This window comes from Salmo trutta, chromosome 27 (genome assembly GCF_901001165.1).
Source record: "Salmo trutta chromosome 27, fSalTru1.1, whole genome shotgun sequence".
Classification (NCBI taxonomy): Eukaryota; Metazoa; Chordata; class Actinopteri; order Salmoniformes; family Salmonidae; genus Salmo; species Salmo trutta.
In genome coordinates this window covers 21850071-21876366 of record NC_042983.1, presented here as the reverse complement: position 1 = coordinate 21876366, position 26296 = coordinate 21850071, and the positions used below count along the sequence as shown (strand labels likewise).

Below are 26296 nucleotides of genomic sequence, written 5' to 3'. Positions count from 1 at the left end.
GTACTGGTAGTGTCTAGTCATGGTACTGGTAGTGTCTAGTCATGGTACTGGTAGTGTCTAGTCATGGTACTGGTAGTGTCTGGTCATGGTACTGGTAGTGTCTGGACATGGTTGGTAGTGTCTAGTCATGTTACTGGTAGTGTCTAGTCATGGTACTGGTAGTGTCTGGTCATGTTACTGGTAGTGTCTGGTCATGGTACTGGTAGTGTCTAGTCATGGTACTGGTAGTGTCTGGTCATGGTACTGGTAGTGTCTAGTCATGGTACTAGTAGTGTCTAGTCATGGTACTGGTAGTGTCTGGTCATGGTACTGGTAGTGTCTAGTCATGGTACTGGTAGTGTCTGGTCATGTTACTGGTAGTGTCTGGACATGGTTGGTAGTGTCTAGTCATGTTACTGGTAGTGTCTAGTCATGGTACTGGTAGTGTCTGGTCATGTTACTGGTAGTGTCTGGTCATGGTACTGGTAGTGTCTAGTCATGGTACTGGTAGTGTCTGGTCATGGTACTGGTAGTGTCTAGTCATGGTACTAGTAGTGTCTAGTCATGGTACTGGTAGTGTCTGGTCATGGTACTGGTAGTGTCTAGTCATGGTACTGGTAGTGTCTGGTCATGGTACTGGTAGTGTCTAGTCATGGTACTGGTAGTGTCTAGTCATGGTACTGGTAGTGTCTGGTCATGGTACTGGTAGTGTCTGGTCATGGTACTGGTAGTGTCTAGTCATGGTACTGGTAGTGTCTGGTCATGTTACTGGTAGTGTCTAGTCATGGTACTGGTAGTGTCTAGTCATGTTACTGGTAGTGTCTGGTCATGGTACTGGTAGTGTCTAGTCATGTTACTGGTAGTGTCTGGTCATGGTACTGGTAGTGTCTAGTCATGGTACTTGTAGTGTCTAGTCATGGTACTGGTAGTGTCTAGTCATGGTACTGGTAGTGTCTGGTCATGGTACTGGTAGTGTCTAGTCATGGTACTGGTAGTGTCTAGTCATGGTACTGGTAGTGTCTAGTCATGGTACTGGTAGTGTCTGGTCATGGTACTGGTAGTGTCTGGTCATGGTACTGGTCGTGTCTAGTCATGGTACTGGTAGTGTCTGGTCATGGTACTGGTAGTGCAGTGTAATGGTGTCTAATCAGAGGTGGAATCCGAGCACGGAAAGGAGTCCCTTCTGTGGGTCCAATCTGAGGTGAAACGGGTTGACAAAGCACAGGTTAGAGGTGCCTGAAAATGAAAGGGAAATGGACTATGTGTTGTTAAGAACAGCTCTTCCAGGCTGGCCGATGACCCCTGGCAGCCATAGCCTGTGGGTAATGGGCTTTGTGCCATGGAGATCACACACACACTGGTTCTGCTCTTTATTTATGGGCTTCATTTGTGCTAAGCACCCTGTTGTTAGAGAACACATTGGTCTTAATAGTGGGGTCACTCTCTGAATAGGAGCAGTGGGGAACTTCTTCTCAGGGTTACTATCCTATTCAAGGTGTCAATTCTCAGGCTTTACTAGGAGCAGCTCCTGTCATAGATATGCTGCTTTAGAGCATGAATAGCAAAATACTGTGCACTATTAAAGAATCCATTAGTGCAAGTCTGGTAGAGCTGAATGAGCTTTGATTTCAGAACTTCATCAAGAGAGCTGAATTTGCAGCCAGTCTGTCTTTGTTAGTGCTGCTTTATGATTCCATTTCATACTTGACCACTATCTCTTATTGGCAGACATTTCCATGTACTGCACAAATTGAACCCTTGCAGCAGTAAGCTGCAGGCCACCGATTTGCCCCCAATTTTTGGAAGGTAATTGGAAATTCTTCCGAGTGCTGTGGCAGGATGCTGTGAGGGAATCCAAGAAAGCTGGAGCGAAATAAACTATCTGGAGAATGCTTTACCCTGTAGGACAGAGGGAGAAACCTGTGATGTCCATTTCAGATGTATAATCGATGTGAAAGCTGTGAAACTTATTTGGCTCTAATATACAGTGGTTCTATGAGTGTGTAATAAATGTCAAAATATCATGCAGCATGCATCCATCTCGCTAATGACCAGTGATGACATGCTTTAGCCTCGGCGGAGAGCCAGGTGCAGTGCAGAAATAGCAGCGGACACGGAGCACAAGTCGGTCCCATTTTTCAGCAGTAGACCAAACAAAGTGTATTGGGGTGTTAGTGTGAAAGAAGATATTCATTGTCTCTCTCTCTCTCTCTCTCTCTGCCTCTCTCTCTATCTCTATTATCCCCCCTCTCACTCTCTCTCTCTCTTTCTCTTGCTGCCTGTCTGTCCCCCCCTCTCTCTTTCTCTCGCTCTCTCTCTCTGCCTGTCTGACTCCCCTACCCCTCTTTCTCTCTCTCTCTCTCTCTCTCTTGTTCTCTCTGTCATTGAATAGGACGGACGCATAGAGTTCTCTGAGTTCATCCAGGCCCTGTCGGTGACCTCTCGGGGGACGCTGGACGAGAAGCTCAGATGTAAGGAGAGATGACCCCTTCACATTAGGCAGTGACCCCCTGATGCACTTTGACACTTCAGTGACAGGACCTGGCTCTTTGTGATCCTATTGTTATGCATGAACAAAACAAAGAGCTTATCAGGCTCACAGAAGACAACAAATAAGAGATAGTTAGGCATGGTAGCGCATTAAGCTAAATTATGTTGCCTACTGTGTGAGCCCTGGGTTTGGATATTTGGGGAAATGGTTCTGACTATGCAGGGGTTCATTCCATCTCAAAACCCTCCTCCTACTCCACTCCCCCACACACAGCCACTCATTTTCAATCTGATTGGCAAGCATACAATACATTAGTACAAAATAAAGGCTATATACACTCATCGATCCCCGTCTGCACAATCTCAAAACAACTTTATTTACAGTCAGTACTGGGCATTCACCATGTTTTTTTTGTTGTCTTTACAGGGGCTTTCAAACTGTATGATCTTGATAACGATGGCTACATCACACGAGATGAGATGTTAAACATCGTAGATGCCATATATCTGATGGTGGTAAGTTATACAATGCTAAAATGTCAAAGAGAAATGGTATCATGCACATACAGTGTTTTACATTTAACTGTGCAAGTCAGTTAAGAACAAATTCTTATTTACAATGACAGCCTAGAAACAGTGGGTTAACTGCCTTGTGCAGAACAACAGATTTTTTTTTTAACCTTGTCAGCTCAGGGATTCGATCTAGCAACCTTTTGGTTACTGGCCCAACACTTTAACCACTAGGCTACCTGCCGCCCCTACAAAATACATTGACATGTATATTGACAGTATATTTGCCTTTGTATTCCAGGGGAACACTGTAGAGTTACCAGAAGAAGAGAATACACCTGAGAAGAGAGTGGACCGTATTTTTGCCATGATGGACAAGGTATATCGCCATATAAAACACTGTAGTAACCCAAAACCACCACCATAGGTTATGATATCATTATGTAACTATGTGTTGATGTTTGGTATGTTGGTAGCTATTTTGCACTTTGTTGTACAACTTATAGATCACTTTGTTGTTCAAGTAAGTGGCAGTACTATTGTAATGAACTAACTAGCAAAATCAACAGAAAAGACTGAATGTGGATTTGTTCTTACTGTTGTCCCTGTGCTGTAGTGCAGTGAGGCGGGGAGTGTAGTTTAACCTCTTAGCCATAGCCATCCCAGCGTCACTAACACTGCCTGCGGTCTATAAACACCACAGATTTATCCTCACCACCACAGCCCAGTGCTAATGCCTAGTCAGCTCACTCAGGCCCTCCACGTCCTCGTCTTAGTGAGAGATGAGATAGAACCAGCTTGGGTGTGTTTGTCAGTTCAATACCCGGTGCCAGAATCAGCCAATAGGATTGGCTTCAGAGCACAGCAGCAGCACTCAGTCATTTATATGGGCAGAGGGAAGAGAGCTGACCATCCAAGTGCACTGAACTAGATCAGCCAAGCCGTGTAGAACAGACTCTGGTACTTCACTCAGGATTTGTTTGAGAAACACTTTTGCCCCCTGCTGGTAAGATAGAGTAAAATTAGCCTGATCTGCGATACAGCTGCAGTTCCATGGCATTCTCTTCTCCTGTATCCCTATTCCAGAATGCTGATGGCAAGTTGACCCTGCAGGAGTTTCAGGAGGGTTCCAAGGCAGACCCTTCCATTGTGCAGGCACTGTCACTGTACGATGGGCTGGTATAAGGCATAAAGTGTTTGGTGAGTAGAGCAGTGAAAACTTGTATATGTATGTATATATTAAAACCTGTATATGTATGTATGTGTAAAAACCTGTATATGTACAGTTGAAGTCGGAAGTTTACATACACCTTAGCCAAATACATTTAAACTCAGTTTTTCACAATTCCTGACATTTAATCCTAGTAAAAATGTCCTGTCTTAGGTCAGTTAGGATCACCACTTTATTTTAAGAATGTGAAATGTCAGAATAATAGTAGAGAGAAGGATTTATTTCAGCTTTTATTTCTTTCATCACATTCCCAGTTGGTCAGAAGTTTACATACACTCAATTAGTATTTGGTAGCATTGCCTTTAAATTGTTTAACTTGGGTCAAACATTTCGGGTAGCCTTCCACAAGCTTCCCACAATTAGTTGGGTGAATTTTGGCCCATTCCTCCAAAATTTGTGTAACTGAGTCAGGTTTGTAGGCCTCCTTGCTCGCACACACTTTTTCAGTTCTGCCATCACATTTTCTATAGGATTGAGGTCAGGGCTTTGTTATGGCCACTCCAATACCTTGACTTTGTTTTCCTTAAGCCATTTTGCCACAACTTTGGAAGTATGCGTGGGGTCATTGTCCATTTGGAAGACCCATTTGTGACCAAGCTTTAACTTCCTGACTGATGTCTTGATATGTTGCTTCAATATAGCCACATAATTTTCCTGCCTCATGATGCCATCTATTTTGTGAAGTGCACCAGTCCCTCCTGCAGCAAAGCACCCCCACAACATGATGCTGCCACCCCCGTGCATCACAGTTGGGATGGTGTTCTTCGGCTGCAAGCCTCCCCCTTTTTCCTCCAAACATAACGATGGTCATTATGGCCAAGCAGTTCTATTTTTGCTTCATCAGACCAGAAGACTTTTCTCCAAAGTATGATCTTTGTCCCCTTGTGCAGTTGCAAACCGTAGTCTGGCTTTTTTTATGGCGGTTTTTGAGCAGTGGCTTCTTCCTTGATGAGCGGCCTTTCAGGTTATGTCAATATAGGACTCGTTTTACTGTGGATATAGATACTTTTGTACCTGTTTCCTCCGGCATCTTCACAATGTCCTTTGCTGTTGTCCTGGGATTGATTTGCACTTTTCTCACCAAAGTACGTTAATCTCTAGAAGACAGAACGCGTCTCCTTCCTGAGCGGTATGACGGCTGCGTGGTCTCATGGTGTTTACACTTGCGTACTATTGTTTGTACAGATGAATGTGGTACCTTCAGGCATTTGGAAATTGCTCCCAAGGATGAACCAGACTTGTGGAGGTCTACAAATTATTTTCTGAGGTCTTGGCTGATTTCTTTTGATTTTCCCATGATGTCAAGCAAAGAGGCACTGAGTTTGAAGGTAGGTCTTGAAACACATACACAGGTACACCTCCAATTGACTCACATGATGTCAATTAGCCTATCAGAAGCTTCTAAAGCCATGACATAATTTTCTGGAATTTTCCAAGCTGTTTAAAGGCACAGTCAAATTAGTGTATGTAAACTTCTGACCAACTGGAATTGTGATACAGTGAATTATAAATTAAATAATCTGTCTGTAATCAATTGTTGGAAAATTACTTGTGTCATGTACACAGTAGATGGCCTAACCGACTTGCCAAAACTATAGTTTGTTCACAAAAAAATTGTGGAGTGGTTGAAAAACGAGTTTTATGACTCCAACCTAAGTGTATGTAAACTTCCGACTTCAACTGTATGTATGTGTAAAAACCTGTATATGTATGTATGTGTAAAAACGTGTATATGTAAAAACCTGTATATGTATGTATATGTAAAAACCTGTATATGTATGTATATGTAAAAACCTGTGTATGTATGTATATGTATGTATGTATGTATGTATGTATGTATGTATGTATGTATGTATGTATGTATGTATGTATGTATGTATGTATGTATGTATGTATGTATGTATGTATAAAAACCTGTATATGTATGTATGTGTAAAAACCCGTATATATATGTATGTATGTGTAAAAACCCGTATATGTAAAAACCTATGAATGTATATGTAAAAACCTGTGTATGTATGTATGTGTAAAAACCTGTGTATGTATGCATGTATGTGTAAAAACCTGTATTTATGTATGTGTAAAAACCTGTATATGTATGCATGTGTTTTTCGGAGGGGTTGGGTTAAAAGCTGAAGTAACATTTTGGTTGGACCTTGTGTGTAATTGACCAATAAAGTGATCTCTTTATCTTAATCATGCAGCATCCCAGTGATGGAAATGTCACATGGATCTACATATCATACAATCATTTTCTTTTGTTGTTGGTATAATTAGAGAAACTATGAATTGTGTGGTCAATTGATCTGTTGAGGATGACAGTATAGTACAGTTTTCAGAGACTTGCGTGGTCTAAAAACAATGCAGAGCAGCCATTGTCAGACCACAGTTTGTTCTTGTGCATTATTCAACATTTGGGTCTCCCGAGTGGCGCAGCAGTCTAAGTGCATCTCAGTGCTAGAGGCGTCACTACAGACCCTGATTCGATTCCAGGCTGTATCACAACTGGCCGTGATTGAGGGTCCCATAGGGCGGCGCACAATTGGCCCAGCGTCATCCGGGTTAGGGTTTGGTCCGGGGTAGACCGTCATTGTAAATAAGAATTTGTTCTTAACGGACTTGCCTAGTTAAATAAAGGTTAAATATATATATATATTTTTTTAAATAAACTAACCTCTGCTGATTGCTGCTGATCAAACATCCTTGCAGTGCTCAGAGAGGAGAGAGGGCAGTTAGCTGGTCTCCTCCCTCTGTCTAATGTATTCAACTGCCCATTATTGCCAATTGTAGCTGACGTTCTGCTCAACATGTGACAGAGTTTTTGAGCTCAATATAGACAGATGCATGGGGCCGCTTGGGTTTAAAGTAGCCTTGCATTTACTTCTTATAGAGTTCAGGGTCCCTTATTGTCAATAGGATCTTGCACTGTTTGTTTCCATGTCTGATTTCATCGCCACATTGAACTCAATGGTGATTGTTATTACAGATTCCCAAGTGAATCTAACACAGTGCCATCACACCTGCTATGAGAAGAAGCATCTACAAACATCAACATCCCTCCATGCACCATCCAGGAGACGTGGGAGGGTGAGGAGGCGGGCACGGACTTGTGTAATACTGTCCTCAATTGCACATATTCATCTCCACTAAGCATTGAAAACAACTCTGAGCCCTCTGATATTACAACATGTAAAATAAAACAAGGACACGAGGGTAAGAGACACTGAACATATACATGCGAGGAAGGAATTTGTTGATAGTATATGTCTGTGGACTTCATTCAAGAACTCAAACAAGGGATGGACAGCACTGAAGACCAGCTTTAGAGAGAGTAAAGGTTGTTTTTCCCTGTGGTCTACACTGGAGGATACCCCTTGAGGTGTGTGTGAACTGTGAACGGCGCTCAACAGAGCCATAGTGGTGTGACTGACATGTGGAGAGCTGTCACATGGCTACCTGAAAGACTACAGCGGGAGACATCAACAGGCACTGATTTGATAGTGTGGAGAGAGATCAACTTGTTTATAAACCCATGTATATATGATATAGTATACACTAAGTGTACAAAACATTAGGAACACTTTCCTAATATTGAGTTGCACCCCCTTTTGCCCTCAGAACAGCCTCAGTTCTGTTTAGTGTGAAAAACCCAGCAGTGTTGCAGTTCTTGACACACTCAAACTGGTGTGTCTGGCACCTACTACCATACCCTGTTCAAAGGAACTTAAAATTCATGTCTCAATTGTCTCAAGGCTTTAAAATCCTTCTTTAACCTGTCTCCTCCCCTTCATCTACACTGATTGAAGTGGATTTAACAAGTGACATCAATAAGGGGTCATAGCTTTCACCTGGATTCACCTTGTCAGTCTATGTCATGGAAAGAGCGGATGTTCCTAATGTTTTGTACACTCAGTGTAAATAGGTGTCTAACATTTAATATTTGTTGCTTTGCTGCATTTGTTGGAGTGCTGTTTATTCACATGAAATGAAGCTTAAGAGTTTTTTTAAATGGAATGCCTTTATTTCATCCTCTTTCAAAAACAAACCGCTTCCTTCTGAGGAGATTTCTTTTCTATTTTTATTTGAGGGGAAAGTGGGCAGGGAGGGGCTTTTGTAAGGATTAATTTATTATGTTTGTGGTATGTGCCTCCTATTGTGTTAGATGTGTATTCCCTTTCCCATCAGCACTACCAGCAAGGCACTGTAATGTTTAAAGCCACTTCTTGAATGGCATGACCAAGCAACACAGTGTAATTCTTCACAGTTGACATATCCCAATTGAGGCTCATTATTTCCTTTGAGCACATCTTACTCCACCCTGTGTATAAACAAGGGTTCGGCTATTGAGAACAAACAGGCATACATTCTCGTTGTAAAGCTGTTTGCGGGCTGTGTGTTTGAGTCTGTCGTCTTTGTGTCTGTCCTGTGTGTTCAACAGAAATCACAGATCCCAGCATGTGATGATGCTTTTTCGCCTTCAGTCTCGGTTATTTCAGTCTGAACATTAGGTATTTGTCAGCTTCATTGATTTAGCCTTACTCAAGCGATAAAGATCATTTCCCCCTGTGCTGTCATTTGCATTTAAGAACACAGAGCACAGAATAAAAAGCATTTTAAAAGTGGCTGCCTTTACATTTGTGTGATTGAATTTGTTTCCTAAATCGTGGCTTGGTTCCCTCAAATACCCGTTTAATCGAAAGGGGATAAAGGAACAGAACTCAGACAGAAAGTGATTGAAGTAATTGTTCAATGGAGATTCTGGCTTTTGTACAATTTAAACATAAATTACCCTGTTATCATTAATTAGGGATTTATCCATCAAAGCCTGGTGGTCTCACTTGGTGAAACAAAGACTAACTTGTTCATTAAACAGTGCTTTATGACAGTTGATAGATATGAGTGTTTTCCATTTCAAATCCATACTCTAGTCTAACACCATAAACTCACAGTGTAAGCTTTAATACCCTAACTTTAAGTATTCCTACAGCAGACTGCCTCACTTCAAATAGTCCATTAAGAAGTATTGATGTTCTTGATGTGCCATCACTTTGTTGGTGAAAGTCATAGTGATTGGGTATATAGTGGCTGGGTACAGGCTAGGCAGGTCCTCAGCAAGTTCAACACTGTCTGTTCATTCTTATCCATCTGGTTGACTGCAGGAGATCTAAGAGCCATTAGAATTGGAGTTACTACGTGGTGCAAAAGGAGGATGAAAGTGTGCCATGCTCATACAGTGCATTTGGTAAGTATTCAGACCTCTTCACGTTTTCCAAATTTTGTTACTTTTTTTTCTCATCAATCTACACACAACACCTATAATGACAAAGCGAAAAAAGGTTTTCAGAAATGTTTGTAAATGTATAAAAAATAAAAAACAGATACCTTATTGACATAAGTATTCAGACCTTTTGCTATGAGACTCGAAATTGAGCTGAGGTGCATCCTTAAGATGTTTCTACAACTTGATTTGAGTCCACTTGTGGTAAATTCAATTGATTGGACATGATTTGGAAAGGCACATATATATAAGGTCTATATAAACCTGCCTAGGTCTACACAAACCTGCCTATATAAGGTCCCACAGATGACAGTGCATGTCAGAGCAAAAACCAAGCCATGAGGTCGAAGGAATTGTCCATAGAGCTCCAAGACAGGTTTGTGTCAAGGTACAGATCTGGGGAAGGGTACCAAAAAAGGTCTGTATCATTGAACGTCCCCAAGAACACAGGGGCCTCTATCATTCTTAAATGGAAGAAGTTTGGAACCACCAAGATTCTTCCTAGAGCTGGCCGCCCGGCCAAACTGAGCAATCGGGGAAGAAGGGCCTTGGTCAGGGAGGTGACCAAGAACCCAATGGTCACTCTGACAGAGCTCCAGAGTTCCTCTGTGGAGATGGGAGAACCTTCCAGAAGGACAACCATCTCTGCATCACTCCACCAATCAGGCCTTTATGGTAGAGTGGCCAGACGGAAGCCACTCCTCAGTAAAAGGCACATGACAGCCCGCTTGGAGATTGCCAAAAGGCACCTAAAGAACTCTCAGACCATGAGAAACAAGATAATCTGGTCTGATGAAACCAAGATTGAACTCTGGCCTGAATGCCAAGTTTCACGTCTGGAGGAAACCTGTCACCATCCCTACGATGAAGCATGGTGGTGGTAGCATCATGCTGGGGATGTTTTTCAGCGGCAGGGACTGGGAGACTAGTCAGGATCGAGGGAAATATGAATGGAGCAAAGTACAGAGAGACCCTTAATGAAAACCTGCTCCAGAGCACTCAGGATCGCAGACTGGGTCGAAGGTTCACCTTTCAACAGGACATTGACCCTAAGCACACAGCCAAGACAACGCAGGAGTGGCCTCGGGAAAAATCTCTGATTGTCCTTGAGTGGCCCAGCCAGAGCCCAGACTTGAACCCGATCAAGCATCTCTGGAGAGACCTGAAAATAGCTGAGCAGTGGCAATCCCCATCCAACCTGTCAGAGCTTGAGAGGATCTGCAAAGAAGAATGGGAGAAACTCCCCAAATACAGGTGTACCCAAGAAGACTCAAGGCTGTAATCGCTGCCAAAGGTGCTTCAACAAAGTACTGAGTAAAGGGTCTGAATACTTATGTAAATGTGATATTTCCGTTTTTTATTTGTAATAAATTTGCAAAAAATTCTAAAAAACGTTTTTTGCTTCGTCATTATGGGTTATTATGTGTAGATTGATGAGGAGGGAAAAGGCATTTTAGAGTATGGCTGTAACATAACAAAATGTGGAAAAAGTCAAGGGGTCTGAATACTTTCCGAATGCGCTGTTTGTCTGAATTATGACCTGGTTGGTTCAGAAAGAGAAAATGTCTATCACTGTAGCAAACAGCGTTAATTTCTTGTTTTCTGGCGTTGCAGCAGCATCCTATAAAAGGTATTGTTTCTCTTTGAAATGCTTTTCTTTGGTAAGAAGAAATGTGGAATATGAGACTGAAATGATAATTCCTTTGGTCACAGAAGTGTGACTCTAAATCTCTGTCGATTTCCTGTTATTTCCTGTCAGACACCAATGGTTATTTTTTGGGTCTCTGAATTGTTCCCATTCTAGACAGCCCCTTTCCTTCCTCATGTAGGTTGCCTTATCTCCTCACCAAACGTACGGATATGCTACCTCGGTCTCACGGCTTGCATGGCGTGACAGTTACATATTTCTTTGGGCTCAAATACATCTAATGAAAAGAAAATACAGAAAAGAGATCACTGAGAGCGAATGCTTCAGCATGTGATGCAATCGAAGTATCCGCTCTTATCAGAATGTGTAATCTGAAGAGAAAGGGACGTTTGGCTTCCTAAACCTTTCCTCTGAAAACACATCTGGTACAGCATTTCTCTGTATCTTGTCAAGCCACTGATTCCATTCATGCACCAGAGGGATAGTATACTGTTATGACAGGCTACTACCAAAGAGTAGCATGTACAAAATTAGATGCCAGCTGAATATAAACGCTGCTATTAATAAAACCCAAGCCATTTGGACAATGCTCTTGAGTCATGACCACAAGTATTCTCCACTGTAAAAGTTGTGCACAATTGCTTTGCACCAAACTAGGTTGGCCGGATCCAATGCTGTTAGATAAAGTGTACCCAGCCAGGAGAATGTGGGATATAGGGTTTGGGTTGGAAGTCATAGCTGGGTCAAGTTACACACACAAAAAAACCTGCTTGTTCCTACTCAGGACCCGTTTAACACCCATCTCCGCCCCGTTCCGAGCGCTCAGCGTTCCATTTCTCCAGGGGAGCAGCTCGTTCCAGTCCCTCCAAACGTTTGTACATGGATGTAATTCGGAGGAAATAACGTGCTACATCATCTACTTTAGATCGGCGTGCATTTCAGTGGAGGCAACATTTCCAATTATTTTTGGATTTGAGTTGTTTTTGGCAATAATTGTATTTCTATAGGCCTAGGAGATTTTTTTGATTCGTCAAAAGTTTTGTGTTTTAACTGGTTTGTTACATTTCTGAAAACAAATACAGATGCAGTGAATTGATAATGACCGGTATCATGTTGAAGTGCCTTGTCTTGGCGCTCTTTATTTTCGGGTCCAAAGTACTGGCTGACCTGCGAGTTGAGGGGGTCCAGGAGGACTTTGATTCCATGGACAGTGACAGCGCTTCAACCCTGGCCTTTGTGTTCGACGTTACCGGCTCAATGTACGACGACCTCAAACAGGTGATAGAGGGCGCTTCTCGGATCCTGGAAAAGACCCTCAACCGGAGGACCAGACCCATCAAAAACTTTGTCCTCGTCCCGTTTCATGACCCAGGTAAAAAATAAAAGATGAAAAGTTGCAGAACTCAAATTATTTCTTACAAGAGTAAGAGATTTAGCATTTTTTTAAAATGACAATAGGCCTACATTATTTACATTAAACAATTGACATGAACAATTGATTTCAGTCTCCTGCATTTCACTCACTACATGACTTATCTTAATATTTACTAGCCAAATCAACTGTAGCCTATACAGTATAGCCTTATCTGATTTATATTATGCAAATTATTATCCATTGGCTAATCTGAAGTTTTTAACTGGAAGCAAACTACAAATTACAGATGTTTATGGCTCTGTTTCAAGATAAACAAATTCGAAAAATAAGACACTAATTGGGTCTTTCCACGAAATGAGTACCTTTTCCATCCCTTTGATATTTGAATTAGAAGCTGTGCACCAATGTTGAATAACATTTTAAAAGCCTGTTGCATTCAATGAAGTGCCCTTTAATATAGACCACATGGAGAATTCAATAAATCAGATTTGTATATGAATAAAGACTTGCCAATGTGCCAAAATTCCAGGAAGATTTTAACGAAATTAACCAAGTTTTCGCCATCATTGTAAAGTCCTAGTTATTTTGTTGCTTTGACAAAGTCATTTCTGGAGATGATTATTTATTTCATGTGAGTAGTGATTAATTTTAACAAAAAACAACCTGTCCCTCATTTTAAGGTCAACCCTGTTATGTGAACTGAACTCTTGTTTTAATATGTTGAAACTATTCCTTTTAAAATCTATTTTTCAAAAGAAACATTGAACATCTATCTAATAGTCAAATCATAATATAAAAGCAAGCGAGCTGGCTGGCTCTACTCTTTTTGCCTATTTTCTGGTGTTTTGTGGTGGAAAACCGAGTGAGTCGAGCAGTATGCACTTCATACCCTGTTACCCGTAGATAGACAACCTAGAAGTATTTTAACAATGATTTTTTTGTGTGAAGCTTGCATTCAATTGCCCCTCCCTGTTGCACACAACAAGCTTCCATTTCCCCTGTCACAAGGGGATTTATGGCTGATTAAAGATAAAATCGTCAACCCTGTTATGGTCATCCCTGTCACTTTATTTGGCACTTTATTTAACCTCTTGAGATGGTAAAGCAGGTGTTGTATTAAGTTGAACATGTGCTCCTTATGACAGAATGTTAAAATGAGGTGAAATCAACAACAACAACAAAATCTCAAAGTTACACATCTCAAAAGGCACGACTTGGTGGAACAACCCAGCTACATTTGAGTTAGGCTACAGTTAGTGTGCTTAACATGACTCACACAGAGGAACAGGATAACTGGGCTAAAGGGGATGGCAACAGGTAAGCTTCTTCCCCAAGCGTCCCTCTTCCACTCTCCCTCTATGGGATAGCTGGAGTTTGAAAATAGAGAGTGCCCTATTGGGGGAGGGTGTTTGAGCCCTGATGAGAAGCATATGCTGCCTGCTTGTGTGTAATTACCCCAATCACCCCCCATCCACCCCTCCGGAAAGCCTACCAGCCCCAGTAACCAAGCCTGGGTCTAAGAGCTGGAAGTTGGGAGGGGGATGTTGTGCTCGGCTAGCTACACTAACGCTACACATTCTGTCTTTGGGGACCTTGTAAACCTCCTGAGATTGCAAAGAAACTGGGTGATTGACAAAGAGGCGTGACAGTATCCATGTTTTATGGGCTTTTATGAGTGAAATGGGGACAAAGATTTAAAAAGTCTGCCAAGAAAAAGACAGTGGGAGAGCGAGAGAGAGCGATCAAGAAATAATCACCAGGCAGACTGACAGTCTGACATGTCCACAAATTATCAATGTCTATTGTAATAGTTATATTTAGTAATCAAGGCTTGAAATTTGATGGCAAAGCTTGAAGCACACACGCCACACGTACACACACAAACACACACACAAAAACACACACACGTTTGTCCCACCCCAACCTACCGGGCCCATCCCTCACACTAGAGTGAAATACTGTTCTATATGCTAACCTATTCTCTATCACAAACAATATATTCTCTGTTTCTCGGTTAATGTTTACTGCTACATCGATCATCCCTTGAAGGAGTCCAAATAAGTGTCAGATCTTAGCAGGCTGTTATTTGTCATGCTGGGATACACTGCAGTATGAGAGGGGACCAGGTCACCCTCTGTTAAAGGTCCAATGCAGGCATTTTTATCCCAATATCAAATCATTACTGTGGTTGTTTTCAATTAAAATGGTAAAAAAAAATATTATTTCAACCTCAAGTTTTTGACTTTCATTTAGCCCTTATTTTTCCAGGTAAGTTGACTGAGAACACATGCTCATTTACAGCAACCACCTGGGGAATAGTTACAGGGGAGAGGAATGGGCCAATTGAAAGCTTGGGATGATTAGGTGGCCATGATGGTTTGAGGGCCAGATAGGGAATTTCAAAACCAACAGGTGTAGACCTTACAGTGAAATGCTTACTTACAAGCCCTTAACCAACAATGCAGTTTTAAGAAAAATAAGTGTTAAGTAAAAAATAGTAAAAAATGTCAAATAAAAGTAACAAATAATTAAAGAGCAGCAATAAAATAACAATAGCGAGGCTATATACAGGGGGTACCGGTACAGAGTCAATGTGTGGGGACACTGGTTAGTCAAGGTAATTGAGGTAATATGTACATGTAGGTAGAGTTAAAGTGACTATGCATAGATAACAAACAGAGAGTAGCAGCAGTGTAAAAGAGAGAGGGGGGGCAATGCAAATAGTCTGGGTAGCCATTTGATTTGCTGTTCAGGAGTCTTCTGGCTTGGGGGTAGAAGCTGTTAAGAAGTATTTTGGACCTAGACTTGGCACTCCGGTACTGCTTGCCATGCGGTAGCAGAGAGAACAGTCTATGACTAGCGTGGCTGGAGTCTTTGACAATGTTTAGGGCCTTCCTCTGACACCGCCTGGTGTAGAGGTCCTGGATGGCAGGAAGCTTGGCCCTGGTGATGTATAGGGCCATACGCACTACCCTCTGTAGTGCCTTGCGGTCAGAGGCCGAGCAGTTGCCATACCAGGCAGTGATGCAACCAGTCAGGATGCTCTCGATGGTGCAGCTGTTGAACTTTTTTAGGATCTGAGGACCCATGCCAAATCTTTTCAATCTCCTTAGGGGGAATAGGCTTTGTCATGCCCTCTTCACGACTGTCTTGGTGTGTTTGGACCATGATAGTTTGTTGTTGATGTGGACACCAAGAAACTTGAAGCTCTCAACCTTCTCACTACAGCCCTGTGAGAATGGGGGCATGCTCAGTCCTCCTTTTGCTGTAGTCCACAATCATTTAGCCAGGACACCGGGGTTAACAACCTACACAGGGCAATGTCTCCAATCACTTCCCTGGGGCATTGGAATCTTTTAAACATTTTGACAAGAGAAAACGGTGCCTCCTACTGGCCCTCCAGCACTACTTTTAGCAGCATCTGGTCTCCCATCCAGGACCAACCCTGGTTAGCTTCAGTGGCAAGCCAGTAATGGGATGCAGGGTGGTTTGCTGTTTGATTGCACTGGTGCTTTAACTTCAGCACTAAACACAACTAATAATTACTCAGTCATCATGGGCTTTTTGACCCAGAGATGGCACAATACCCCCACAGACATGCTATATTGTTATATCATCTAGGATGTATGTGATACTTAATTGTCCACCACTAATGAATTATGGTATTACAAGCATTATTTTTGAGGGAGCAGCATGGACTACCATTTAACCATGGACTATCATCCAGAACCCTATAATTATCCAGTGCAACTGACTTATCTTTTTATCTTTCATTTTCGTCTTTTATTGATTGTCTTTTGATTATCCGGCCATTCGTCATTTATAATGTTAATAGCGTCCACATGATGTGTTCTCCTAGACATTGGCCCTGTGTCCATCACCACTGACCCAAAGAAGTTCCAGCAGGATCTGCAGGAGCTGTTTGTCCAGGTGTGTACCAGAACCAAAGCCTGTTACAACGTTAGAGCTACACCACCTCTGCCAGAACATCTGCCAGACTCCATAGGATAGGCTGTACATGCTTGATATCAATCTGTAGACCAGGAAAGAGGTAGGCTATGCAGGATCTGTACAATAGAAGTGCAGACTACTTAGAATATAAAGCCCATAGTCTCTATAGTCAATACAGTATAGTATAATTTTCTAACCTCAATAAGATTATGGTTAGGTTCCATAGCATAGCACCGGTCTATTCATAGTGATGGATTGCTTGTTCCTATTGAGGCCCTCAGTGATGGCGTTGGATCAATGGTCTGTGTGTTGTCTTCTCTCAGGGAGGTGGAGACTGTCCAGAGATGAGTATAGGAGCCATTAAGAAGGCCCTGGAGGTGTCTCTACCAAGCTCCTTTATCTACGTGTTCACTGACGCCAGGGCCAAGGACTACCACCTTAAACGGGACGTGCTGCAACTGGTGCAGCTCCGACAGTCACAGGTAATGATTGATTGCAATGTATGATTACAATAATCTCAGTATAAATTCAGTAATTCAATAATAACCTTCCACTGCTGTCCTCTGTGTGCACCCAGGTTGTGTTTGTCTTGACTGGGGACTGTGGAGACCGCTCTCAGCCTGGGTACAGAGCCTATGAGGAGATCGCTGCCACCAGCTCTGGACAGATCTTTCACCTGAACAAGCAGCAAGTCAATGAGGTGAGAGTCATCAAATGAATTTATATTATTTTCAAGCATACTGACGAGGGTGTGCTGAGTCAATGGTCAACCATAGTGTGATTTTTCTGTAAGAAGCAAAGGTTTATTGTCTCTTCAGGACATGGGCTAAAAAAATGCAGGTGGGTTCAAGTGAACAAATGGTTTATGGAGAATATTTGATATGTAAAAGCAGTTGAAAGACTAGCGATATGAATCCCATATCACCCGAACATGTAATCATTGTATATTTCATAGACACACATCAAATATTTTCAAAGCTAATATTAAACTCACCAGGAACTACATAGTAGGGGTGAGTGATTCCTTTATCTTATCATGTAACTGAACCCCAAATCTTGGAAGCCAAATTCAACGTGGCTCAATAACTCCCAATCGAACATAAAAGAAGCCGGTTTCCTTTGGGAGAGACACTGGTATCCTGAATATCATCACATGAGAGGGCTGGGCTGAGGAGAGGGATAGCTCTACACTGGAGCCAAGTATGACTGTTCACTGGGGGAGGTGGCCCACTGAACCCCTGAACCCAGTTCTCAATGTGTGTTTTTATGGGTGTCTGCTTTTTTCAACTCATGCCGGTCTTTATGTATGCAAGTATGTATGGTGTATGTGTGTGGGATTTGGTTCTATGAACACTTCATAGCCTCCACAGTTCATTGAGGAGTGTCTAAATGTCATGTCCACATTGCAGGACAGTGCTGTGCTACGTTATGATGGTTAATGGTGAGGAGCTGAGGCACCACATTCACCCCCCAACAGAAACCAGTCCTCTCAACCTGGGCCCGAGTGTGGATAGTGGCTGGAGGGCCTTTATGTTTTAATGTGACCCATTATACCTTTAAAATGTCATGCTATTCTCTCTGCTCATTTAGTATGGAGCCACTACCATATTTCAGTTGCATTTACAACCAGTGGGATTGTAACTCCTAGGTGGCATGTTATTACTAAATTAATGTAAATCCTTTAATCCTTAGAAACCGCATGAATACCTCACATCTAACTAACATCTTCCCCCTTAATATGAGTTTAATATACTGTTGCCAAATCAAATATACACTGTGTTTTGTGGTCTCGGGGGGAGAGGTGGAGAGAAAACAGACTGCTTATTTTACTGTCTAATCCCAGGATATGATCTGTCATGGCTTCCCTTTCCAACACAGCTGCCCACTGGAGTTGGCTCCAAGTCCACACACAACAGCTCATTGTGAAACCTTGTGTGTGACACTCCTTCAACTATTAAGACTTAACTTGTTGTTATCACTGGAGCAATCTGCCTAACAATCCCGAGCTCGGGTAGAAAAAGAACACTAATGCATTGATTCTGGTCCTAATGATCACAGAGGCTATCCTCAGTTCTCAGTGTGTGAAGGATGTAAGAGGACTGAGAACCTGGCCAAGACAAATCGTTCTGGGCTCTGGGAGGTTTCATCCATGCACGAATCCATGCATATTGTGGATGTCTGTTCTGTTGCCTCAGCTTAGACTCAATAAGGGTGATAAAGAGACAGGACAGGCCATGAGCTCATGAGTTATTACCCTCCCATCTATAATCTACTGTAGACTGTTTATGAGTACCTTGGCAGTATCCTGGCCAATGCATGTTCGTGTCTCTGTGTTTCAAATCCACACCTGTGGAGACTGCTGAGGGGAGGACGGCTCATAATAATGGCTGGAACGGAGCAAATGGAATGGCATCAAACACATGGGAACCATGTGTTTGATGTATTTCATACCGTTCCACCTATTCCACTCCCGCCAATATCACGAGCCTATCCTCCCCAATTAAGGTGCCACCAACCTCCTGTGATCCACACGCACTCCACACTGAAATAGCTGGACTTCCTTCCATAAAAGAACCACTGGTAACATTGGCCTATTGATTTCAGGTGGGCCCAGTAGTGAGTTAAAGTGACAGGAGTGTTTGTGAAATTATAAATGAAATCCAGTTAACCTGTATCCTCTGTCGTGTTCCTGAGGTTAGTGAACAAAGCCATTCTCTGTGGTCTAGACCAGAGACAGGAAGACAGATGTGGTAGACTCTTGTCTGTTGTCTGGGGGAAAGGCAAGGCAGGTGTTTTGACATTCCCGTCCAATAGGAGAACGGTGATCCATCTGGGACTGATCTGGCCTAATAGCCTGGTTCCTGGCACCCCGTCTCTTCTCTCACCACGATGGTGGTGGCGTCTTAACCTCAGAGCAGGAGATTGGTGACCCCTGTCTGCAAGGAGGGCTGTAGTCTGTAGGTTCCCCAACCACGATGAGAGAAACCATCAGACAGGCGGTCTACTGGAGGGGTTCAAAGGGGCATGAGGAAGAGGAATCCCTGTAGACAACCACCAAGCTGGAGGAAGAAAAGAACAGTGCATGCTTCTTCCTGACACACCGGCATGTGCCTGTTCAGCTGAGACACAGCGGATGAGGTTTCAAAGACCCGTAGATTCTCTGGATTTCCCATGGCTCAGGCAGGGAGCAGCTGTAGCAGCACCATCAGAACACAGCATGTTCCTTGAGACACACCTTGGTCAGACCAGACAGTCTCCATGTCCCTTTGTCTAAGGCTGTGGGGAGATGAATGTCTCGGAGTCTCCATGTCCCTTTGTCTAAGGCTGTGGGGAGATGAATGTCTCGGAGTCTGCATGTCCCTTTGTCTAAGACTGTGGGGAGATGAATGTCTCGGAGTCTGCATGTCCCTTTGTCTAAGGCTGTGGGGAGATGAATGTCTCGGAGTCTCCATGTCCCTTTGTCTAAGACTGTGGGGAGATGAATGTCTCGGAGTCTGCATGTCCCTTTGTCTAAGGCTGTGGGGAGATGAATGTCTCGGAGTCTCCATGTCCCTTTGTCTAAGGCTGTGGGGAGATGAATGTCTCGGAGTCTGCATGTCCCTTTGTCTAAGGCTGTGGGGAGATGAATGTCTCGGAGTCTGCATGTCCCTTTGTCTAAGGCTGTGGGGAGATGAATGTCTCGGAGTCTGCATGTCCCTTTGTCTAAGGCTGTGGGGAGATGAATGTCTACTCTGTGTCCTCCCTGGGTGCTGGAGATGAAATAGACACCGGTTTGTGGAAGATGTAGCTCACGCTACAGCAGTTTCCTGCTCCACTGGGGACGGCTGCACATGTGGCAGACCTTACAGCTGTTTCCAGTTGTAAACTCTGAGAGGAACCAGCTGCTGAGAGTAGCCAGTGGGCCAGTACACAGAGAGGGGAGGCCTGCTAATTAAATTATCAAAGGCTTTGCTCACTCCAATCTCCATTATTCCTAAATATATGAAGATGTGTTGAATAAGCCCCTTTTCTCAGAGGGGCCACTGAAGCAATGTTTTCTGTTTGTTTTATTATAGACACAATGCAACCATAATGTCTGCCCTCACGATTATGGGGTCAAAACAAATACAAGACCACAGTTGCTTGTTAAGCCCTTGAAAGATGGAAAAAAGGATGGTCCAGTCAGTGAAATGAATGAGACACAGTTACACAACAGGTTATGCTCTTCTTTTCCTGTAAAGGAGAAAGGACACAGGTTGTTTTTCTTCTGATTCATAACCACCAGCGTGATTTCACCTACAGGGTTGAAAACTCAAAGATAAAAATTCTACCTGTCAAATATTCTACAGTAATAGCCATGGGGGAAAAGTATACTCAGTGATGTTTACTACTGGAATTGAATGCAATCAAGCCACCCAGGGTTATTTCAGTCTCAGCAGAAGCCAGGCATTGGGTCATCTTTTCTCTGAGAACAAGATAATGAGCCTCATTTCAGTGAAGCCGCCACAATCCCATCAACTCCAGACCAGACCAGTCCTCTCAGGCCACATCTGCTATTTAAAGCCCACCCAATTTGTCAGATAACACAGAGTAAAAAAGTTGATCCATTGATAGTCTTCATTTATCCTGCACAGTTGGACTTGTTTATAATCTGGAATAGATCTCTCCTAGACTCTTGTAAAGCCAGGACAGGAGAACCAATCCCATGATTCATTAAAGGTGGCTTGCAGAAGGACAGTGTGCTGCCTTCCACTGTGAGAGAAACTCCTCTGGGGAATTCATGCTTAAGAGTGCAGAAAACTGTATGTTATCTTTTTGACAGTTGAGCTGTTTCACTTTCCTTTTGTTTATGGAAGATCCCTTTGAGACATACTTTGGCGATGGAAGAATGGTCCAAAGACAAAGACCAGCTTGCAGTGTTGAAGCAGACAGTTTCAGAATCAGAGATGGGTCATGAGGTCACATGCACATCCTTCCTGTCTTTTCGCTCTGATTTGGTTTCCAGTAGAGGTCTTTGACAGCATGTCTATATAGTCTAGTCTAGTGTGACAGGTTCCAGACCACCCCTGTCTAGTTTGTCCTCTAGCTGTGTGGGGTGTGAGGTGTGCTGCTGTCTTGCTGAGATGATGTCTTCTTTCCTGCCAGGTTTTGAAGTGGGTGGAAGAGACAGTACAGGGCCTGAAGGTCCACCTGCTCTCCTCCAACCATGACAGTGCTCAGGAGAACCAGTGGGAGGTGCCCTTTGACCCCAGCCTGAAGGAGTTCACGGTGTCACTTAGTGGGCCAGCCCCTCAGATCGAGCTCAGGGATCCCCTTGGTATATTATGCTTTCATTATGTATTCTCACTGAAAAGATATCAAATAATGTTGTCACAACTTGAGAATAATACTATATATCCATTTAGCTGAACATCAAATGCTATTTCACATTTTGAAATTACATTGTTATGTGTTTCAATTGCTTAGGTCGCATTGTTGGAGTGGAGCAGGGCCTCACAGAGCTACTGAATATCCCAAACTCAGCCCGTGTTGTCAACCTGAAGTTCCCCCGACCTGGAACCTGGACTCTGAAGGTACTGTACCGTAGATCCTCCTGACATGGTTGTGATCATCCTGCATTGAGAATGAGATAACTGATTTAGTCACCTCTGATGCACAAAACAACAACTGAATGTCCCCTTTCTATGTCCAGGTGGGCTGCGGTGGCCGCCACACTCTGAGAGTTACAGGGGTCAGCAATCTGGACTTCCGGGCTGGGTTCTCCAGTATACCAGTGTCTGAGTTCAACTATACCAGGGAGAGACCCATCAAAGGTAATGTGTACATGTAATTTTACATCTTTGTATGTATATGTGATTGCATTGAATAACATTTGGCTTTCCTCCCCTTTCATAGGAGTTCCAGCCCATGTGTTGCTGAAGTGTACAGGACTAAAGCCACCAGGTCAGCTGAGTCTCATGGAGTTAGTGTCAGGTTCAGGACGCTCCCTACGCACCCTCCCTGTGCCTCTGCCCTCTGACAGGGGCAGCCGAGGACTCTGGAGTGTCCCAGAATTTCGCACTCCTTCCCAAAGTTTCTTCCTCAAGGTGACAGGGAAGGATGAGGAAGGTTACCGCTTCCAGAGGTTGTCCAGTGTCTCCTACACAAACATCATCCCAGGTAAGAGACCCCTCTCCTCAGTCTCCACCCTACTGTCTCAAAGACAGCCCTAGTCCGGTGTGTGACCTCTTCCCTTCTCTCCTTTTTGTCTTGAAACAGATCCTCCAGTGGTGAGCATGCCCCTTGTGGTGAACAGTTTTTATATGCAGCCCGCTATGATTGGCTGTTCGGTAGAGAGCGATGTTCCCTATAGGCTGAGGTTCACTCGGAGTGGAGTGTCTCTTGGAGAGGATAAGTTGTTCCAGTGAGTATCTGTCTCTTCTGTTCGTTGAACACACTAAGACACTAGACTTGGCAGCATCATTAAATAGTACCCACAAAACACCAGTCTCAACGTCGACAGTGAAGAGGCGACTCCGGGATGCTGGCCTTCTAGGCAGAGTTGCAAAGAAAAAGCCTTATCTCAGATTGGCCAATAAAAAGAAAAGATTAAGATGGGAAAAATAACACAGACACTGGACAGAGGAACTCTGCCTAGAAGGCCAGCATCCCAGAGTCACCTCTTCACTGTTGACATTGAGACTGGTGTTTTGCAGGTACTATTTAATGAAGCTGCCAGTTGAGGACTTGTGAGGCATCTGTTTCTCAAACTAGACACTCTAATGTATTTGTCCTCTTGCTCAGTTGTGCACCGGGGGCTCCCACTCCTCTTTCTATTCTGGTTAGAGCCAGTTTGAGCTGTTCTGTGAAGGGAGTAGTACACAGCGTTGTACGAGATCTTCAGTTTCATTGGAAATTTCTCAGATGGAACAGCCTTCATTTCTCAGAACGAGAATAGACTGACGAGTTTCAGAACAAAGGTCTTTGTTTCTGGCCATTATGAGCCTGTAATCGAACCCACAAATGCTGATGCTCCAGATACTCAACTAGTCTAAAGAAGGCCAGTTTTATTGCTTCTTTAATCAGAACAACAGTTTCTAGCTGTGCTAACATAATTGCAAAAGGGGTTTCTAATGATAAATTAGCGTTTTAATGATTAACTTGGATTAGCTAACATAACGTGCCATTGGAACACAGGAGTGATGGTTGCTGATAATGGGCCTCTGTACACCTATGTAGATATTCCATAAAAATAAGCCGTTTCCATCTACGATAGTCATTTACAACATTAACAATGTCTACACTGCATTTCAGATCAATTTGATGTTATTTTAATGGACAAAAAAATGTCTAAATGACCCCAAACTTTAGAACGGTAGTGTACATTAAATAATGCCGGCCTCTGGCGAGAGGAATTCACTGTGTCTCTGTGCCAGAGAGGCTAATTTGTCAGTGCTGTAAGACAGTATCCTGTTCTCATCATCACTCACCTGCCAGCTAACTGTTCAAATGTCTCAGGTTCTCTGGCAAAGCATCATGGGAAATTCCGCATGCCTCAGGTGAGGATGAGGGTCCGTACGAGTGCATCGCTCAGAGCAGCGCGGGACTGGGACGAGCCCTCACACAGCTGACTGTGAGAGGTATGTCAGAAGAACACACACACACACACCACTTCAAATATATGAATAGCATTCCAAAATACTTATCTTATTTATATATTACTGATATAAAGTCCACTGATATAAAACATGTAATTCCAAATGTTTATATTGACAGTAAACTATGTCTGTACTGTTTAGTCCCTGCTGATAGTGTGTCGTTTGTCTCACTGTGTTGAATGTGTGTTTCCCATGAGACAGAGCCTCCTCCGGTGCTGAAGGCCCCAGTGAACGTGAGCTCTACTGTGGGGGCCATGGCTGTGCTGGCCTGCCAGGTGGAGGGCTCCATGCGCCACAACCTGACCTGGCAGCGGGCAGGCCTCACTATCCTGGCCCGCTCCGGGAGGCTAAGGGTCTTGCCCAACTCCTTCCTGGAGATCAGTGGGTTGCGGCCCCAGGACGCCGGCCAGTACCAGTGTGTGGCCACCAACGCCCATGGAGACAGCCGAGTCACAGTGTGGCTGCTCGTCCCAGGTACTGTAGCTCACCGCACCCCAACCGTACCGTACCGGTTATCTGCTTAAACACTAAACACACCAGGGCCTCCTCCATACCTTCTCCAGGCCTCTGGCATCTGCTTTCCATTACTGCCTTAGTAGAAGGACTTATCCACTTCTCCAGAAACGCTCCCAGTCAGAACATGTTTCAAATCAGCCCAATTGATGCAAGTTGAAAATTGCAGGTTCTATCATGGGCATGGCCTCAGACGCTTGAAAATGCGTTTGAAAACGACCAAACAAATTTGAAACATGTCTCTGACTGTGATCCGCTGTGATCATGACGTCAGACCATCCCTGTTAATCCTGATCTGCCCCCAGACTGCAGAGGATCACCACAGTTTAGCCATGATCACCGCTGCCTGTAATAAATGACTTATCATAAAGCCATGGCTGGGACTTGAGTCATCAGCCCTTTACTATGGATCCTCTCTGTCTCTGTAGAGCCCCCTTCTGTGGTAGTCAGCCCCCAGAGCCAAGCCTTCTCCAGGGGGTCTGAGGTCCACTTCATCTGCACAGCGTCCGGCTCCCCCCCTCCACAGCTCTTCTGGAGTCATGGAAACATCTTCCTCACTAATCAGCCAAGGTAAAGGAACTCTCAGCCCACTCAACACCTACACGACAGCAGCTGCAGAGACTTGTTTGATTCTATTTTAAATGCCTACTATGAATATACAAATGTCACATCTTGTTTGCTTCATTTTATAGTTACATCTAACCACAAAACTATATTATTCCAGATTTTTTGTACATTTACATATGGCTGCCAATAAATACATTTTCCTAAGAGAAATGCCTTAAGCAATCCAAACAGTTCCTTGGACAGCTAGTGATGAATTTCACTGAGACATCTGCATTTGTAATCATCTATATCAACAAACATTAATTCCCATGACTGATGTCTGTCTTACATGATACAGGATGGCTATATCCAAACATGGTGACCTAACAATCAGAGATGCCCTCCCCGAGGATGCTGGGAACTACACATGCCTTGCAACCAATGAGGCTGGAACTTCTAAACAGACTGTATCTCTCAATTATGCAGGTAGGTAGAGATGTCTATACAGCCCCAGTCCTACCATAGGTTAAGTGAGACAGCTCTATAAAGGCTATGACAGGTTCTCTCTAGACTAGTTCAACTCAAGATTATCTTCCACTGTTTCCCCAGGCATACATTTTTAGAGTAGGGTCACTATTGTATGGTTTATGTGTTAGAAAACTTTGTTGAGTGCTGTTTGAATGAATTTCTCTCTGATCCATGGTGTTTGGGCTATGTTGTCTAGCTGTGAGTAGAGCTCAGATTGACAGTGGCATATTTCCTCCTGTCTTGCTTAGTGGGTTGAAACTCCCTGTGTGGGCAGGGTTGACAGTCATCAGGATATATTTTTAGCCTTGCTGTCAGTGAATGCTTGACGGAGGGCACAGCACTGATGGACCATGGCAGCTTCTCCCTGGAGTGTGCTTGTATTATACTTACTTTTGTCTGGGAGTGTCATTTTGAACAACACTGGTCTGTCAAGACACCATCATGCCGGCTCTGGCTGGATGCATCGTCTTATCCTTTCAGCTGTCTCTCTCTCTTGACTACTGTAGCATCTGTCTCTGTCACGTCTCCACTGACGTACAAGGCGTGTGAAATGTCAGACAGCGATATTTCTATTTTTACCTCCTGCTTGGACCGCTGCCCAGTCAATTTACAAAATTAATTTCACACTACT

At 43.5% G+C, this 26296-nt stretch overlaps 2 protein-coding genes across 5 annotated transcripts in view; both read left to right on the top strand.

Annotated features, from left to right (window-relative positions):
• Positions 1-7828, top strand: part of ncs1b (neuronal calcium sensor 1b) — a 29541-nt gene extending 21713 nt beyond the window's left edge. For all 3 annotated transcript variants that reach the window (XM_029717248.1, XM_029717246.1, XM_029717247.1), the window contains exons 5-9: positions 2372-2450; positions 2897-2985; positions 3281-3358; positions 4066-4179; positions 7197-7828. In XM_029717248.1, coding sequence (XP_029573108.1) covers positions 2372-2450; positions 2897-2985; positions 3281-3358; positions 4066-4164 — 345 coding nt within the window. In that variant the 3' untranslated portion in view covers positions 4165-4179; positions 7197-7828. The remainder of the gene's footprint in view (positions 1-2371; positions 2451-2896; positions 2986-3280; positions 3359-4065; positions 4180-7196) is intronic.
• A 4130-nt stretch (positions 7829-11958) lies between these two features.
• The window catches only part of hmcn2 (hemicentin 2), a 63428-nt gene continuing 49090 nt past the window's right edge, over positions 11959-26296 (top strand). For both annotated transcript variants that reach the window (XM_029717245.1, XM_029717244.1), the window contains exons 1-13: positions 11959-12508; positions 16371-16441; positions 16786-16944; positions 17040-17162; positions 21587-21758; positions 21908-22014; positions 22134-22254; positions 22337-22600; positions 22700-22844; positions 23939-24060; positions 24280-24552; positions 25020-25161; positions 25496-25623. In XM_029717245.1, the coding sequence (XP_029573105.1) occupies positions 12235-12508; positions 16371-16441; positions 16786-16944; positions 17040-17162; positions 21587-21758; positions 21908-22014; positions 22134-22254; positions 22337-22600; positions 22700-22844; positions 23939-24060; positions 24280-24552; positions 25020-25161; positions 25496-25623 (2101 nt within the window). In that variant the 5' untranslated portion in view covers positions 11959-12234. The remainder of the gene's footprint in view (positions 12509-16370; positions 16442-16785; positions 16945-17039; positions 17163-21586; positions 21759-21907; positions 22015-22133; positions 22255-22336; positions 22601-22699; positions 22845-23938; positions 24061-24279; positions 24553-25019; positions 25162-25495; positions 25624-26296) is intronic.